This window comes from Podarcis muralis, chromosome 13 (assembly GCF_964188315.1).
Source record: "Podarcis muralis chromosome 13, rPodMur119.hap1.1, whole genome shotgun sequence".
In the NCBI taxonomy this organism is placed as follows: Eukaryota; Metazoa; Chordata; class Lepidosauria; order Squamata; family Lacertidae; genus Podarcis; species Podarcis muralis.
Genome location: NC_135667.1, coordinates 11,914,208 through 11,932,950, shown reverse-complemented (window position 1 = coordinate 11,932,950; position 18,743 = coordinate 11,914,208). Strand labels below are relative to the sequence as shown.

Below are 18,743 nucleotides of genomic sequence, written 5' to 3'. Positions count from 1 at the left end.
GCTATCCTCATGGCTTTTGCAACACGTGGCTGCACTCCACTCACAATCCAAGGACCCACAGCAGGCCTTCCAAACTTTGCCAACCTTGTCAGTTGTTCACTCTGTGAAACTCATTTGAAACTCCTATCATTGAGTAGCAACATAGAGTTTCCAGCCTTTCCTGATCAGATCTTAACTCCAACCCTTCTGTGCCCTTGCTGGCACGATCACCACCTATGTCTATCAGATTTGGACCATAGCTGACTTGGAACCTGCTGCAGTCAATCAGAAAACTAGGATCCAGGCCTAATGGATACATAGGATTCATCCACACCTTCATTTGCTCCACCAATTTTCCCCATGAAAACCCATGGTTTAGAGTTGAATTGGAAGAAACAGGACTTGTTCCGATTTAGGTCTAAAGAGTGGGTTTTCAAGATGAGGTGGATTACCTAATTTAGAGAGCAAGAGTTTCTCCATGGAGGAGTGTCTATTTTATACCTTGGGGGGGGGGAATCCTTGTCAAATGCTACTATCATTACTATAGTCACCTTGCACCAAAACTGAGACTTAAACGTGTATAGTGCAATCAGTACCTGGCAAGTATTTTTTAAAAAATTTTATTTTAAAAAGATGTTTCAAATTAATAAATATATAAATGTTTATCTCTGAGACACTGAAATACATTTCTATTTTATTTATTAAAACAAGACAAAAGATGTTTCGAATAAATAAATAAATAATCTGAGCCACAAAAGCAGGGCAAACCCACCCTACCCAATTTCCTATAGATTTCTTCCACTCCTCTTGCCCAGGCATCAAAAACCTATGCTATTTCCAGGGGGAACAAATGGTACTGCAATAACAGTGGAAGTTACAATTGTTCTAACATTGTAAAACTAATTAAGAACTGGAATGGTCTATATTTATTTTGCAGTCCTGCAACAGCTGGTGCCTTTCTGAATGCAATACTTTGGGGAGATGCTTGTTCATCCTGTATAATTATCTAAGATCTCAATTATTCACTGTCCTTACTGCAACAGGCCATATTATTCTTTTAAATATGTATATATAATAGCCCTCGAACTAGTCAGAAAGGGGGGAGAGTTCATACAGTACTGTGTCACCATTTGTGGGGACCTTTCCCCCCTTTAAGTTTAGAGGGCAGGTAGCAGATCAGTTTATTAACAGGCTTTAGCTTCAATGAGACTATGCTTTTGTAACCAGGTTGGTGACAGATGAGAATGATCAAGAAGGGAACCGGGAGTTCTTTGTCCAAGGAAGACGATTTTTCCTTCTGGATGACAGGGTATTTCTTGTCCTTACAACTCCTGGTGTTGCTGCTGTTGCCTCAAACTGATTGCAATCTGAATCCAGCTTTGTGTACCATGAATGATCCCCTCCGGGTGAGATACCAGTATTATCAGCCAGGGAGCTTTATCATTGGTGGGATCACTTCCCAGATCTTCTCATTTTCAGAGGGTGCAGACTTCAAAACACAGCCAAAACCAAAGTATGATGTTGAACCTGTGTAAGGAAGTCATTGTCTTGTTTTCCATTGCATACATTTGACTGTTTTGTGAACCTGGATGTATAATGTAGCTATCGTGACTAATAGTGATTGGCTGCCTCATTCTCCTTGGATAAATTATATAAAAAGGTCCTACTAGCAATGATTTGTTTTTTAAAAATAACCACTTGGGTTTCTATACTGGAGGGAATGGTGTTCACTTTTTTGTGGCAGGGATGAACATGTAGTTTCCTTGTTAGACTTGATTCTATAATTTATCTCACACCACATACTTCTAGAATTTAAACCCATCCCTATGACTAGGTATTCAGCTTTCCCTCTCTGGCCCAATGCATACATTCCAATTATAATTGCTGTCAGACAGGATCAAAACAGCAAATAAGTTCCAATGACTATAATGGTTAGACTGACTGTAGAGAACTGTGAAGAACTTCTGGTTTAGTATTGGTTGTAGAGAGACCAAGAGATCGAATGATGATTATTAGCTTAGCTATTAAAAAACAGTCCGTTAGGTGAATCTTCAGAGGTTATATTATAAGAGAGAGAGAGAGAGAGAGAGAGAGAGAGAGAGAGAGAGAGAGAGTATTTATAAGCAAAGCATTTAGAAAGGTGTCCATGCAATATTCTGGAAATTACTCAAGTTTTCAAAAAAGCATTGCCTTCACCAAAGGCTTCTGAACAAATTAATTTGTCAGGGATAATAAGACATTAACTGGTTGACAAACTGAAAACAGAGAGTAGGAAGAAGAAATGGACATCAGAGTGGTGATCTTCCAAAGATCTGTTTTAACTTCTTCATAAATGACATATTTTGAGGTTAAGCAATGAGATGGATGGTAAAAAATAAAAAGGGATTGTGAGGAGTTGAGAAAGGATATTTCCCCAAAATTGAATTGGCATTAAAATGACAAATGTAGCTGATATGACAGTGACTGACTATGTCATGATTCAATTCAAATGTCAGCCCTCTATGTGACAGTTTTGAAAAGGCTTTATTAAATATTATGGTTTCAGAAATACCATAATGCCTTTGTACACTCTACCTTTGTACATTTGGGATGGTCTGCAGTTCTGGGAGCCAAGTCTTGAAAAGGATATTGTAGAGTTATAAAAAACACAGAAAAGAGCAACCTGAATCATTATGGGACTGAAGCAATTCCATTATAAGGAAAAGGTTGTAACTTGAAACCTTTTACTTTGGGGGGGGGGGGACACGTTGAGGAAGGCAAGGGCATTACAGAGGTTTCTAAAATTATTCATGGTTTGGATTAAATGAGGAGACATTTCTTTTCCTTCCTGTCTCACAATTTTAGAACTGAGGCTCATCCAATGAAGCGGAATGGTTAGATATTCTGGGCAGACAATATATAACCACTGCTTACCCAAACATAAACTATGGAACTAACTATCACAATATGTAGAGATGGCCACCAACAAAAATGTTCTCAAGAGGCTATTGAAACCTACTAGTCTATGATGACCAGGGCTTTCTTTTCAGCTGGAATTCACAGGAACTCAGTTCTCTCACCTCTCAGGTGGATGTCATTGCCATTATAAGAGAACAATGGAGGTATTTATAGCGAGTCCCAGCACCTCTTTTTCTAGAAAAATAGCAGCAATGATTACTGGGTGTTACACCCAGGTTTATAGCCAGCACGCAGCTGAATAATAATCTGCTGGGAAAGAGGCAGTGGGAAAGGGCTATTGCTCACATATTTTCTTTGTGGATTTCCCATGGATATCTGCTTAGACACTGTAGAAAAAAAGATGCTGGACCAGATCGACCCACCAGGGCTTTGCTGGTGTTGAGATGATGTAAGTACAGGAGGCAATGTTGAAAGCTGCTCCTACAAAAGCTGTCAAGTATAGAAAGGAGATATCGAGACAGAATGCCAGTTAATGCATTATGAGTCTAGTTTTTTCCTCTTCTCTACTATAGTGTGATGGTGAAAAAATATCAGCATGTCTTGTCCTTGGCGTATGCTGTAAAAGAGATAAATGAGAACTGCAAGATCTTACCCAACATCACTTTGGGGTTCCATATCTATGACAGTCACTTTGATGCACAGATAACTTACCAGAACACTTTGAATCTTCTCTTTAATCAGAAGAGGATTGTTCTCAACTACAACTGTGATATGCAGAAAAATCTAATTGCTGTCATTGGAGGCCTTGACTCTGAAACCTCATTCCACATAGCTACTGTCTTAGGCCTCTACAAGATTCCACAGGTAGGATGACAAAGGAAAGGTCCCAGATTTAATTCCTGGCATCTCCATGTAGGCACCAAATGTTAGCATTGGACAGGGTGCCGCTGATATTTCACAGCAATAACAGCAGCAGCAGCAGCAGCAGCGACAACAATAATTTTATTATTCAGATTGGATAATCTGATTATCTGATTATCTGATTATTGGATAATCAGATAATCAGATTATCCATCTGATTGAGTTGCCCCAGCCACTCTGGGTGGCATCCAACATAATAAAAACACAGTAACTGTCCAACATTAAAAACTTCCTGATACAGAGCTGCCACTGGCTCTGTCTGCAAGGAAGGAAGATTTGAGGGGTAGATGTTCTGAGATGTTGTGTGGCGAGAGATCCCACATGCATAAGAACATAAAAAGAGCCTGCTAGGTCAGGCCAGTGGTCTGTCTGTTCCAGAATACTCTTTTCACAGCAGCCAAACAGATTCCTGTGGGCAAACTAAAATACCAATGGGCAAACAAGGTGCCTAAGGGTTTAGCGTGGACAATTTTGTGTAGCAAATATGAAAGAAACGATCACTATTATAATTAAGCAAACATTTCCCTCAATGGAAACAAACATTATTTTCCTTGCTTAGGTCACCTATTGTTTATATGCACCAGGTGTGAGTGATGTAACTCAGCGCTCTCCCTTATATCGCATGGTGCCGAATGAAGAGCATCAGTACACCGGAATTGTCAAGCTGCTGCTCCATTTCCAATGGAAGTGGGTTGGGATCCTGGCCATGGGTGATGATAAAGGAGAAAAATTCATCCAGACCATGGACCACATCTTTTCCCGGAATGGTATCTGTACAGCCTTCGCTAAAAGGATGCCAAAACAGAGCAACATTTTAGGTGTGATTAACTTTTACGACATTTATATGGATATAATAGCTTCACTAAATGAGACAAGCGTCAATGTCTGTGTTGCAAGTGCTGATCCTCACATGATGTTGATTTTGCAAGTAGTGCTCAATCTAATTGAAAAGGATATTAAGATCCCCATAAGCAAGGTGTGGGTTATGACAGCCCATTGGGACTTTTCATTGGAGCCATTTTTCCACAATCTGGATGTAAAGATTTTCCACGGTGCCTTGTCTTTTGCCATTCATTCTACTGAGGTGAAGGGGTTCAAAGATTTCCTTCAGATCCGGAATCCCTCCATCTCTGATGAAGATGGCTTTATCGGGGCCTTCTGGGAACAAGCATTCAGCTGTTCATTAACTGCAGATACTGACATGGGTAATAGATGCTGCACAGGAAAGGAGACACTGGAGAGACTTCCTGGACCTTTTTTCGAAATGAGTATGACCAGCCAAAGTTATAGCATTTATAATGCTGTATATACTGTTGCACATGCACTGAATGCCTTATATGCATCTAGAAACAGATACAGAACCATTGCGGATAGAGACCTTCTGGAGATTTCAAAGACAAGTCTTTTAAAGGTGATGTATCATATGTTACTACCTATTTATATTTTTAGGAACTGACTATGAAATTGACAATATTTGTTTGTTTATTTATATGGGACCATCAATGTACATTTAGTTTTATGATATGCAATTATTATTATTTTTTATTTTTATTATTATTATTATTATTATTATTATTATTATTATTATTATTATTATTAATTTATTTATACCCCAGCCACTATGGGGTATAAACAAAAGATAAAAAATACATTAAAACATCAGTCATTAAAAACTTCCCTAAACAGGGCTGCCTTCAGATGTCTTCTAAACGTCAGATAGATTTTAATTTCTTTGACATCTGATGGGAGGGTGTTCCACAGGGCGGGTGCCACTATCAAGAAGGTCCTTTGCCCGGTTCCCTGTAACTTTGCTTCTTGCACTGAGGGAAGTGCCAGAAGGCCCTTGGCGCTGAAACTCAGTGTCCAGGTTGGATGATGGGCGTGGAAATGATCCTTCAGGTATACTGGGCCGAAGACTAAAGCCAGAAGACTAAATGCCAATTTCTTAGATTGTTTGGAATGTACTTCCTGATAAGATGATTTCTGCAGGAGCCCCTCCAAGAAGAGTGCAGTGATCAACTGAGTTTATAAGGCATGGGTAGGCAAACCCATGCCTTATATACCTGGGAGCTGGATCCGGCCCAGTTGCCTTCTAAATCCAGCCTGCGGACGGTCCAGAAATCAGTGTGTTTTTATATGAGTAGAATTTGTGCTTTTATTTAAAATGCATCTCTCGGTTATTTGTGGGGCATAGGAATTCATTCATGGTTGCTGTTTTTTCAAAATATAGTCCTGCCCCCACAAGGTCTGAGGGACAGTGGACTGGCCCCCTGCTGAAAAAGTTTGCTGACCCCTGATATAAGGGGTAAGAAAAAATTTTCAGGTATCATGGACCCAACCTGTGTAGGGTTTTATACGCCAAAACCAGCACTTTGAATTAGCCCAGTAGCTAATTGGCAGCCCACGCAATTCTTCAAAAAGTGGGGTAATATACAGTATAGGCAATACTCTGTCCCAGTGTATGGGATATTTTGCACCAGCTACAGCTTCCAAACCAATCTCAAGGGCAGTGCCACACAGAGCACATTGCATATAAAGCACATTCACACTTCAAAAATCTGACTTAAACATCTTTTACTCTAGCTTCATGCTTTTCTTAGGAGCATCTCATTCAACAACAGTGCTGGTGACAAAGTGTCCTTTGATGAGAAGGGTGAATTGTTAGCTGGATTTGATATTATCAATTGGGTCACTTTCCCAAACAAATCTTTCCTAAAGGTGAAAGTAGGAAGAATGGAGCCTCAAGAACCACTGGACGGACAGATCTCCATCAACGAGACAATGATTACATGGCACAACCAATTAAATCAGGTAGGGTCAGACTGGATAGTCTAGGGTACAATGTTGATCAGTTAATCCTACTCTTGGAAGCCATTTGTGAAAAGCTGGAATAGAACTAAAACATATGAATGAATAAGGGAGTAAATACTAAATATTGTTTGACCTTCCCCACTGCTTTTGTAAAATCAATTTTAGGTAGCACCTGTTTTTCCTAGAAAAAAGGGTGCTGGCACTCAAAAGCAGCTCCTGCCCTGACCATCATGAGCGCCACCATCTAGGCAACCAGAACATATACGACCAGCAGCAGTGCACAGCGCACAATGGGGGAAGCGCATCACATGCTGCACCATCCATTCTCAGGCTCCTTGGGGAGCAAGATTTGTGTGCTCAAGCCAGCCCGGGGTGTGTGTCTGTGTGTGTCTGTGCTTGTGTGTGTGTGGCAGCGACCGGACCCCGGCAGGCCTTTACTCATGGCACAGCTCCCCACGCAGCTGAACATTGATTGTAGGGGGAGGTGCAAACACTGTGTACTAGTGAGTACCACCAGAAAAAAAGGATTGGTTTTAGGGGAGAAGATAAATTGGAATGAAGACAAAGGATCATTTCCTGTGTGGTGGTCCCAAATCAGATATTATTTAGGGAACGCAGACCTAATTCCGTATGAGATCAAAGTTTCTTTTTATTATTCTTTTTATTATTCTTAACATTTTTGTTCCATTTTTTTTAAAAAAACAACAGCCACAAAGCTATTTCATTCTGTTTTGTAAGAAGCATGGCTGAGGACCTTGAAATATTGGATCTTCCTCCATTATAGAGCCCTATCCCCTAATTCTATACTTTACAATCTTTTAAGTGATAGTGCAATCTACAATCTACCATTGATTTGTAGGAGAAAACTGGATTCGATAGGGCTCACTCTAACTGATTTTGAAATCTCTGATCCCAAAGATATATGGGAAATTATCAGGAAGACCCTCACAGAAAAAAGTGTTCTCGCCATGCTTGAGGTTGCAAAGCACAGTGCCTGCTCTCCTATCCACCTAAATCTCCCTTTGTGTAGAGATTTCCAAAAGGGATACATGACAAATCTGAAGAAACATGAATCGTGTAGGCTGTTTATGTTGGCCAGATTTAACATGTTTCCCTCGGCGGTAGTGAGAATACTTAGCTATCCCAGAATCAGAGCGTCTCTGTAAATGCAGAAAACAGGAACCCGATACTCTAGAGCATATATTCTTTTCCTGTGATTTTGGCAGCTATGCCAGAAGACAATTATTTGAGGCCCTAAAATTTAATAGACAGTTTTTTACACAACCAACTGTTCAGGACCTGCTGGCAGACAGCGATGATCAAATTACTTTAATAGCGGCTGAATTTTTAAGTGCTGTCCATGAAGAAAGAATGGGCCATGATAAAGAGACTTAGTGGTTTTTAATGGTGGGTGATGTTGCTGTGTTGTATTATATTATTTATGTACATCGATTTATTTCTTGGAGTTAAGAATAGGACTGGGATAAATTGTGTTCGATGAGCCCATATTTTATACAGTCTGTATATGATGTTTGTTTGTTAATGTGAGGTGTGATATGCCTAATAAAGGATTTTGAATTGAATTGAATTCTGTTTTGTAGCAGTTCACTAACACACACACATACACAGCACTGAAAAAAGGATGTGCCATCCTCTGTCAGTGCTTAAAACATCCCTCTTCTTTCAGGAGATAGTATCAATAGCACCCTGAATACAACCTCCCTGTGAAGCATATGAACTTTTGTTACAATTTAGCAACCTGTTCATTACAATATGAAATTGCACAAATGCTAGATCTTCTTTCTGTAATGGTTTTACTCACCAAGGCTTCTCTTCCCCAGTGTGATCCCAGCCTACCAGGTATTAAACGGTGCACATGCTGGCATTACAACTCTACAAAGTTCTGTAAGAGGACAATGGGTTAATTTAAAGGGTGCTCATATGAGGAAACCTCAACTTATTTAGAGTGAGGGAAAAGATTCCCGAATGACTCAAAACATAGATCCTATCTTTTCAGCAATTCATCCAGCATGACCCCACCAAAAAATCAACCCACCCTGCTAAAAGGAAGTGGTATCTTCTAAGACTGCTGACCCCTCACCCTTTCGTGTTAACTCTGGTTGAATAAACATACAAAACCCTATCAGAGGCACATGATGCTCTTTGTTAAATTCAGCAACCTCACTGTTACGAGAGATTTTATAAATGTTATCTCTTCCCTTTTATGAACAGGCTATCCCCCTTGCCTTGTGTAATGACTATTGCTATCCAGGTTTCAGCAGAAAAAAGAAGGAGGGCAAGCCATTTTGTTGCTATGAGTGTCTTCCATGTCCAGAGGGGAAGATTTCAAATGTGAAGGGTAAGGAGACATTATTTTCTAAAGGATGTTCAGAACCATTTTGTATCTCATAGGGCTATGCCACAAAATAATAATAAATACTTCCATTTAAAAAAAAAAAAACACAAAAAAACTTTGCTGACCCATTATGAGCAATTGCATTTGAAAATGACCAAAGGAGAGAAACTTTGCTGAAATTCTCATCTGCAAGGTTTATTCACATTCCATTTGTGATGGCTGAAGAGTGTTCGTGAGCGTATTTTATTTCATTTTGCCAGTAATCTAACCAGTTGTCTGCAGTCTGCAGGCTTTCCACATGCCTATGCTTCAATAAGGGGGGGGATGACATGGGGCTTTTTCAGATCAGGAAGCAAGGGAAGCTGGGAGGCCTATAGAGTGCTGGATAAAACTTTCATTGAGAGACAGAAAAACCACACAAATACACACACACACACACACACACACACACACACACCACCCTAGGCCACCCTACAACAATCACCATCAGGAATATTAGATAGAAATTTGCACAGCCCACTCAATCCACCCTGAGGCTCTCACTCTTTCCTATCAAGTGCCAACTAAGAGACCACCTGCTCCACTTTGCATCCTCTGGTCAAATAGTTGGGGGGGGGGGGAAATGCTAAATAAGAGGGATTTTCATTTTCCCCTAAACTTGGATAAGCATACAGCCAGGAAGCAGGGGCAAGAAGGAGATGTATCTTCTAACCCCTTCTAATTGAAATTAGAGGGGTTAATTTTTCATGGTGCTGCTTTACAAGGGCCTTTCCTGCGTTTGAAACAAATGCACTTCTGGGCTAAGCATTTCCTCATACTAGCCACAGGGAAACTAAATAGTTCTATGGTAATCTGCCTGCATGTTAGATAATCAACAATAACATCAATCCATGCAATAACATCAGTCCATTCAATATCTCTATTATACTTTGGTAATACAGTATAATATGGAAGAAGTGGTTGATTAAAATACTATTACCATTTTCTTTTTCTTTTTAAAGATATGGATGATTGTTTTGAATGCCAAGAACATCAATATCCTAATAAAGAGAGAAACGAGTGCCTTCTGAAATATCTGAACTTTTTATCTTATGATGAACCTTTGGGCATCAGTTTGACTGTTTTGACTCTGTCACTATCTTCAACAACAGTGTTGGTGTTTGGAATCTTTGTCAAGCACCGGAAGACTCCTATTGTCAAAGCCAACAACCAGAACCTCACCTACACTCTGCTCGTCTCCCTCCTCCTCTGCTTCCTCTGCTCCTTGCTATTCATTGGAAGGCCTCAGACACTAACTTGTCAGTTACGACAAACTGCTTTCGGTATCATCTTTTCAGTAGCTGTTTCTTCTGTTTTGGCAAAAACCCTCACTGTGGTTCTGGCTTTCATGGCTACCAAGCCAGGATCCAAAATAAGGAAATGGGTGGGGAAAAGATTCTCAAACTCTATTATTTTCAGCTGTTCAGTTATCCAAGTAGGTATTTGCATGCTATGGCTATGTACAGACCCTCCCTTTCCAGATTTAGACATGCATTCTCTTCCTGAAGAAATTGTAGTGGAATGCAATGAAGGATCAACCCACATGTTCTACTATATTCTTGGTTACATGGGATTACTGGCTCTTGTCAGCTTTGTTGTGGCTTTCTTTGCTCGGAGACTGCCAGACACTTTTAATGAAGCCAAATTCATCACTTTCAGCATGCTGGTGTTTTGCAGTGTTTGGCTTTCTTTTGTTCCAACGTTTCTGAGCACCAAAGGAAAATACATGGTGGCTGTGGAGATCTTCTCTATCTTGGCCTCCAGCGCAGGGATACTGGGTTGTATTTTCTCCCCTAAATGCTATATAATTGTCCTCAGACCTGAACTGAACAGTAAAGAGCAGCTAAAAAAGAGAAATAACTAAAAATCAAACAACTGAAATCATGATACTCGGAAGTAAATCCAGTTGACTGAAATACGCTTTATTTCCATTTAATTTTGCTGAGCAAATAGCTGGAATATGTCCAATGAGAGTCTGAAGATAGGATATTGACCATTAATCAGAGGTGGCATATTTACGAATACATCTCTGGTCCCCCCAAAATGCTATGCTTTTCTCTACATAAAGATTCCTTGGTTTAAATGTTAGGTTAATGTTGTCCATCAGTTATGTTTGCTTAAAAGGTTACCAGTTCAAAGAAACATGTTCCCTCTACAATTGTTCCAGTGCCATCATTAAAACTAATCCATGTGGACACTGTGCCATGTCATATATAGATTATCACTCTTATTATTTATTAAATTTATATACACCCCTTCATCAAGAGACCACAGGGTGGTTTACAGAATAAAACACAAATTAATCAATTTTATAATAGTAAAGTGGGGGGAAGACAAAACTCACCCTGCTTTAAAAGGTCACAGAATCATTTACAGCCAAAGAGGAATGCTTTCATGTGGTGCCAAAATATATGCTGGGGAAATCATACTGCAAACAGGGACCCACCACAGAAAAGGCCTGTTATGATGTTGGCACCCTCCAAACCTCCCTTCTTCAAATGCCTCCTCCTCCGTTACATATTTTTGGTGCCAGGTTTTGATTCTGGATTGTTTTATTGATGTTTAATGTGCGGTAAACCACTTTGAGATTTTTCTTAAAAATATAAAGTGGTATAGAAATGAAAATAATAAACAAATAAACAAATAAAAACAGGCCTGTTCCAGGCCTTGGGCTCATTAAACAATCTATGGCCTTCTAAGTAAAGGTAAAGGTACCCCTGCCCGTATGGGCCAGTCTTGCCAGACTCTAGGGTTGTGCGCTCATCTCACTCTAGAGGCCGGGAACCAGCGCTGTCCGCAGACACTTCCGGGTCACTTGGCCAGCGTGACGAAGCTGCTCTAGCGAACCGGTACCAGAGCAGCACACGGAAACGCCGTTTACCTTCCCGCTAGAAAGCGGTACCTATTTATCTACTTGCACTTAAGGGTGCTTTCGAACTGCTAGGTGGGCAGGAGCTGGGACCGAACGACAGGAGCTCACCCCGCCACGGGGATTCGAACCGCCGACCATGAGATCGGCAAGTCCTAGGTGCTGAGGTTTTACCCACAGTGCCACCTGCATCCCATAACAGAATGTCCTTCGAGCCTCCTAGACTGTCCAAATTTCAGTGGCACCCTTGGTGACAGCAAAATCCAGCACCCCCCACCTCTCACCTTCTGTTGGACTTCATGGTTGTGGTGTCTGCGCTAATAAGGTAAGCTAATAAGGTAAGCTGAAGGTGCTGCTGCTGGCGTAGGTTTAAAAAGCACTTTGCAGCTTGGGACAGGGTAAAAGGTCATTTCACTTATCCTTATCCTTATCCTTATTCTTAGCCTTCATAATATATCCCACCTTTTCCCCAGTTTGGGACTCAATGTGTGGCTTACACACATAAAGTAGAACAAGCTAAAGATATAGAAAAGAGAACCATTAAAATGCAATTAAACCACAATAGAATTAAAATAAGATTAAAAGATCCATTTGAAATTGACCCAGTACCTTTCCGAGCACAATTCAAAGTGTTGGTGCTGACCTTTAAAGCCGTAAATGGCCTCGGTCCTGTATACCTGAAGGAGCGTCTCCACCCCCATCATCCAGCCCGGACACTGAGGTCCAGTGCTGAGGGCCTTCTGGCAGTTCCCTCGCTGCGAGAAGTGAGGTTACAGGGAACCAGACAGAGGACCTTCTCGGTAGTGGCACCTGCCCTGTGGAACGCCCTCCCAGCAGATGTCAAGGCAATAAACAACTATTTTACTTATAAAAGACAACTGTTTAGGGAAGTTTTTTAATGTCTGATGCTGTATTGTTTTTAATATTTGGTTGGAAACTGGCCAGAGTGGCTGGGGAAACCCAGCCAGATGGGCGGGGTATAAATAATAAATCATTATTATTATAAATTATTATAAATTGTTGTTGTTGTTGTTGTTATACATTGAACTAATTACTGCACTGTGCAGGACCATCTCATCAGGTGGTCCTTCCCTTTAAAATGAAGCTCTTACAAAATGGACCTGGGCCATGCTGCAAGCAAAGCATGTTCATTATGGTCCATCTGTGGGTGTTAGATTTTCTCTCTAGTTTTGTGGAACGTAGGCATTTACAGTGGTACCTCAGGTTAAGTACTTAATTTGTTCCGGAGGTCCGTACTTAACCTGAAACTGCTCTTAACCTAAAGCACCACTTTAGCTAATGGGGCCTCCTGCTGCTACCGTGCTCCCGGAGCACAATTTCTGTTCTCATCCTGAAGCAAAGTACTTAACCTGAAGCACTTAACCTCTGATGGTGTTTCCTGCTTGGCAGGGGGTTGGACTCGATGGCCCTTGTGGTCTCTTCCAACTCTATGATTCTATGATATGATTCACTATTTCTGGGTTAGCGGAGCCTGTAACCTGAAGCGTATGTAACCTGAAGCGTATGTAACCTGAGGTACCACTGTATTGCCTGTCTCACAACAGAGGACAGAAGAGCTTTGTCAAGAGGAGTAAAACATGATTTGCTCAATGGTTCTATTACACATAATGCCAACTAGATTGCAATGCACCAGGGACTATGAACCCTAAAATTATCTCAAGGCACTGTGATTCAGCCTTCCTCTGGCAATAACCACATAGCATTTTGGTGTCAACAAGCATATGCCAGAGTGAAATTCAGAATTTTTATAAAGACTACCCAGTTCCAATGAGAACTGATCTACCACTTATACCAATAGCCTGAGCTGCTCATAGCAACAGATGTCAGTGGAGGTTGACAGTGGAGGATGATAATGAGTTTAGACTGAAGCAGGTGCTTTAATGTTAAGAAGAGTAGACTTTCATCTCAGGATATTAGAGGTACTCTTTTTGCTGCTACCCATCATGTTCCCTCTATTTTCAGTACATCCTGCTTTGCATTGTGTGACTGACCCCATTCATGTCCAACACCAATATTATCAGCCTGGGCACTTCATCATCGGTGGTATCACTTCACAGCTATTCTCACCCTCCTTCACTCTACTATACTTCAAGGAGAAGCCAAATGAAATGCTTGCTGATGAATATGCGTAAGAAGATTTTTCATTCTCTGGGTAAAAAAGTCCCAAGTCGGAAAAATACTAGATAACAGAAGCAATTTGCTTGTGGTGGCAGGTGCTCAATGAGACTTGTAAGATGGGAAGCAGGGAGACCAACAGTAGGTGGAGTTGGAGTCAATAAGGAGAAGAGACACCCCTGGGCTGATTGTAAATAGAGATGGGGGAGTACTTTGATTTCATTCACAATTAAAAACAGCCTGCCTCTTTCACAATTGCTGGAACAATAGGGGAAGAGTCGGGCACGACTAAACAACTAAACAATAACAATAAAAGATCTATCCCTTCAAATTCACACTTTTCTGAATTCTGCAATGCAGTTTTCCATCTAAATAGCATGTACAAAAATGCAAATGATAGGGTAAAGTGGCACTATAAATACATACTGTTTCTTGTTACAGACAGCATACAAAACTGTTGCAAAATTTCATAAAATCATGAGTATATTAGGCAAAATTTACAATGAAAGTGATGAATTTTCATGCATAAGCGTCATGAACAGAAAAGGATGACAAGTGGCGAAATCCACAAACTAATCCCTATGGGTGCATTAGCAATTTTTTGAGCAGGTTTACTCTTTATATACAGTACTGAACATCATCTTCTTGCATTCTTTATATATTTGCTATGGTGATTCTGTGCATCACGGAGCAAATATTTAATGGAATTGAAACTCCCTTCTCTCCCATATGAAATAAATATACAGGTTTGATGATGGACAGTGTGGATTAGTCTGCAGACTATACACCAGCGAAAGCAGGAAAACCCATTATACGCATCATCTTTTTTCTCTTGCTTCAGTGCAGTGCCAAAGAACTACCAGCATGCCCTATCCTTAGTCTTTGCTGTGAAGGAAGTCAATGAGAACGCCAAGATTTTACTAAACATCACTCTGGGGTTCCAGATCTATGACAGCTACTTCAATGCAAGGATGACTTATCAGAATACTTTGAATCTTGTCTCTCGCCATGAGAAGACTGTTCCCAACTACAAGTGTGGTGCTGAGATGAACCTGATAGCTGTCATTGGGGGTCTTGACTCTGAAACGTCAATCTACATGGATTCCATCTTAAGCTGCTACAAGATTCCACAGGTAACATGATTCTAATAGGGTTGAAGCATTCACAACTGGGACATGTTTTATTATTGTATATTCCCAGGCTTTGGGTGTGAGTGAAGGGAGAAATGTGCGTGAAGGGAGAAAAGGATTTGTTACAAACACAAAGCAGATGACACTGATGCACTCACTTTAGAGTGGGGAAGAGTCACCAGTTGCAGCAAATAGGAAAATAGGTCACACACAAAAAATATTTTGGCATCACAGAAAAGCTTCTGATGAAAGCAGGGGGAGCTTGATGTCAAACCTTTTTTTTTTCAGTTGTTTCAATTAATCTCATGGTGAAATTGTTTATATGGTTTATACTCCAATATAAGGTCCAGTGGAAAACAGGAGAATGAGTGTAATATAAAACTCTCTGAGTGTCTCTAGACCTAGTATCAGCTCTATGTAGAATTTCTCATCACACTTGGAAGGTTCAGAAGAGGTTCTTAAGAATACAATTATCAATTAGGATTGGGCTAAGCGATCCTGAGTCCCATTGCTTTGTAGGATACTGTTTCTCAAATCATACTTGCTCTTAGCTTACAGGCCATATGTCAGAGTCCAAAAGTTAAAAAATAGGATGAAGGAGAAGGATAAACAACAGTCTCTGGCACTAGGCCTTGATGTTAAAAGTTCCTAAAATGACCAGCTTGAACAGAAACAGAGACTTTAATTCGTCTTCTTTGTTGGCGATCACTCGTAGCCGAGTAAGATTCTCTTCCATAAACACTGTTTTAACAATGAGTCCGAAAGTGACCGTGGAGGCCAATTCTGGACCCACATGTCCTTCCATAGTGGGGACATTGGTTCCCGGGTGTGAGTTGATCACAGTGTGGATTTGCCAAGCGTGCCTTCCTCTTAACACGTTTCTCCCTTGTATTCTGAGTTTGAGTGTCTTCAAAGTCCATGACACCTTTGGTAAAGGCTGTTCTCCAACTGCAGCGCTCGTAGGCCAGTGTTTCCTAGTTGTCGGTGTTTATACTACATTTTTTTTAGATTTGCCTTGAGACAGTCTTTAAACCTCTTTTGTTGACCACCAGCATTACACTTTCCATTTTTAAATTCGGAATAGAGTAGTTGCTTTGGAAGACGATAATCAGTTCAAGGAGCTAAACAGAACTTCTGTCTCTGCTGGGCTAATCGTATGACCTTGATTCTCTCTCTCTCTCCTTTGTTCATGTCTAGATCACCTATTCTGCAGCACGGAGTGCAAACCAACATATTTCTTCCTTATACCAAATGACACCAAGTGAAGCAAATCAATACAATGGGATTGTTCAGCTTCTTGTGTATTTCCAATGGGTATGGGTTGGGATCTTTGTCACAGCTGACAATCAAGGAGAAATGTTTGTGAAGACACTGACACACCAATTTACCTTGAGTGAAATCTGTGCAGCCAGCATTGAAAGATTGCCAAGTGCCAGTCATTTCTTCAACATTTATGATGTGGTGGAGAAATGTCAAAAAGTGGCCATTTCCCTAAGCAAAACCAATGTCAATGTGTTTGTTGTAAATGCAGACACTTACACCATGAAGTTTTTGCAGTGGATGCTAATAGCAGGTGTAATGTATGGTGTGAGGCCAATAAACAAGGTCTGGGTTATGACTGCCGACTGGGATTTCTCATCAGAAACATTTCACAGAGATCTGGATATACAAAACTTCCATGGTGCCTTATCCTTTGCCATTCATTCCAGTGAGGTTAAGGGGTTCCACCATTTCCTCCTGAACCTAAATCCCCACTCTGAGGCCGATGGCTTTATCAGGTTCTTCTGGCAACAGGCATTTGGTTGCCAGTTCCTAGATGTGGAAACAGAAGAGGGATCCTGCACTGGTGAGGAGAAGCTGGAGAGCCTTCCTGGGGCTTTTTTTGAAATGCAAATGACCAGCCAAAGCTACAGCATCTACAATGCCGTCTATGCTGTGGCACATGCTTTGCATGCCATGTTGGCATCCAGAACCAAATATGGAGAGATGATGCTTGGGCACTATGTGGGACTTCATGAGCCACAATATTTCCAGGTAATGTCTAACACGGAAAGCAGATCATTTTTTTAATGAATAGCCCAATCATAATGTGCTTGGAGAGCACATACAGAGGCTTCAACATCCACAGAGAATGTTGCTTTTTCATTCGGTTCTTTGGAAAGTTGTAAGTACAGTATTTATTATTATAAGGGCACAGAAGTGCTCCTAATGAAGGTGAGAATCAAACACATGGTTCCTTGAGTATAGGCTGCAGAAATCTATTGCTAATAAAAAGTTGTCTCTTCAGAAATTAAGGATATTTGTTACATATTTCTTTTTACTATCAATAGATGGTTCAGATATAAAATAGCACAATTAAGTTTAAAAGTGCTAACAAACACATTTGTAAACTCCCCCCCCCCTACATAAACATGCCATATATTTCTATCCAATTGTGACAAAAACTACTGAAGTACTTTATTCTGGTTTGTCAAGGAAAACACACTTTCATTTGTTTGGTGAAATTCAATAAGCAGTTCAAGAGTCTTTGTTGTATTACCGTATTTTTCGCCCTATAGGACACACTTTTCCCCCTCCAAAAATGAAGGGGAAATCTGTTTGCGTCCTATGGGGCGAATACAGGCTTTCGCTGAAGCTTGGAGAGCGAGAGGGGTCGGTGCGCACTTCAGGAAGCTATCAGCAAGCCTGGGGAGCCCGCGGGAGTTCCCGCAGGGCTCCCTAGGCTGCGGATAGCAGCCTGCTTCCCAGAGCGTGGGCCGCGCTGAAAGCAGAGCGCCCGGTGCTTCGGGAAGACATCCGCAGCCTAGGGAGCCCTGTGGGAGTTCCGCAGGGCTCCCCACGCTGCGGATGGCAGCCTGCCGCCTGGCGTGTGAGGCGCCCTGAAGCAGAGCACCCCGTGCCCCGGGCTGATATCCACAGTGTGGGGAGCCCTGCGGGAGTTCCCGCAGGGCTCCCTAGGCTGCTGATAGCAGCCTGCTGTCCAGTGCGTGGGCGCCCTGAAGCAGAGCGCCCCTCACGCTGGGCAGATATCTGCAGCCTGAGGAGCCCTGCGGGAACTCCCGCAGGGCTCCCTAGGCTGCGGATAGCAACCTGCTGCACGTAGCGTGGGGCGCGCTGAAGCAGAGCACCCCATGCTTCGGGCAGACATCAGCCAGCCCCACAAGCTCGGGGGACAAACGGGGAGGCGCAGCGCCGTCATCCCGCTGTCCCCCGACGTGGTTTTGGGGGGAAAATAAAGAATTTCCCCCCTTCCCCCCCAAAAAAACTAGGTGCATCCTATGGGACGGAGCGTCCTATGGGACGAAAAATACGGTAAGTTGTACGGAAGCATGCTGGCAAATTTAAGCCAAAAGTCTTGCCAATATTGCAATGCTTGTATGTTTTTAGCAGTTACTGAAAAATGTTGAATGGAAATGTTGATCTTAGGATTGATGGATATGGGTTGAGGATTAAATATGTAAATTAAAATTTAAAGCTCCTGTCCAAAATGTGTGGGGAAAATATGAGACCAAACAGGCTGTGAAGCCCGTTTTTTAGCAGAGTAAAACCACTTATCCAACTTGCACCGTCCCGGAAGCTAGGAATTAGGAAATTTCACAATTTA

General features: G+C 41.4%; 1 protein-coding gene across 1 annotated transcript; it reads left to right on the top strand.

The window, feature by feature from the left end:
• The first annotated feature begins 1,367 nt into the window (after window positions 1-1,367).
• Window positions 1,368-10,868, top strand: LOC114583405 (vomeronasal type-2 receptor 26-like). The gene is made up of 6 exons (XM_077918054.1): window positions 1,368-1,510; window positions 3,450-3,741; window positions 4,358-5,209; window positions 6,382-6,609; window positions 8,842-8,968; window positions 9,967-10,868. The coding sequence occupies exons 1-6, from the start codon at window positions 1,368-1,370 to the stop codon at window positions 10,866-10,868; spliced, it is 2,544 nt and encodes an 847-aa protein (XP_077774180.1).
• The last annotated feature ends 7,875 nt before the right edge of the window (window positions 10,869-18,743 follow it).

Excerpts from the sequence above, each read along its gene's own strand:
- LOC114583405 (XM_077918054.1), top strand. The coding sequence starts at position 1,368 with ATGAATGATCCCCTCCGGGTGAGATACCAGTATTATCAGCCAGGGAGC. Across the intron at positions 1,511-3,449 it reads AAGTATGATGTTGAACCTGT|TGTGATGGTGAAAAAATATC; the intron begins GTAAGGAAGTCA and ends TCTCTACTATAG. Across the intron at positions 8,969-9,966 it reads GAAGATTTCAAATGTGAAGG|ATATGGATGATTGTTTTGAA; the intron begins GTAAGGAGACAT and ends TTCTTTTTAAAG.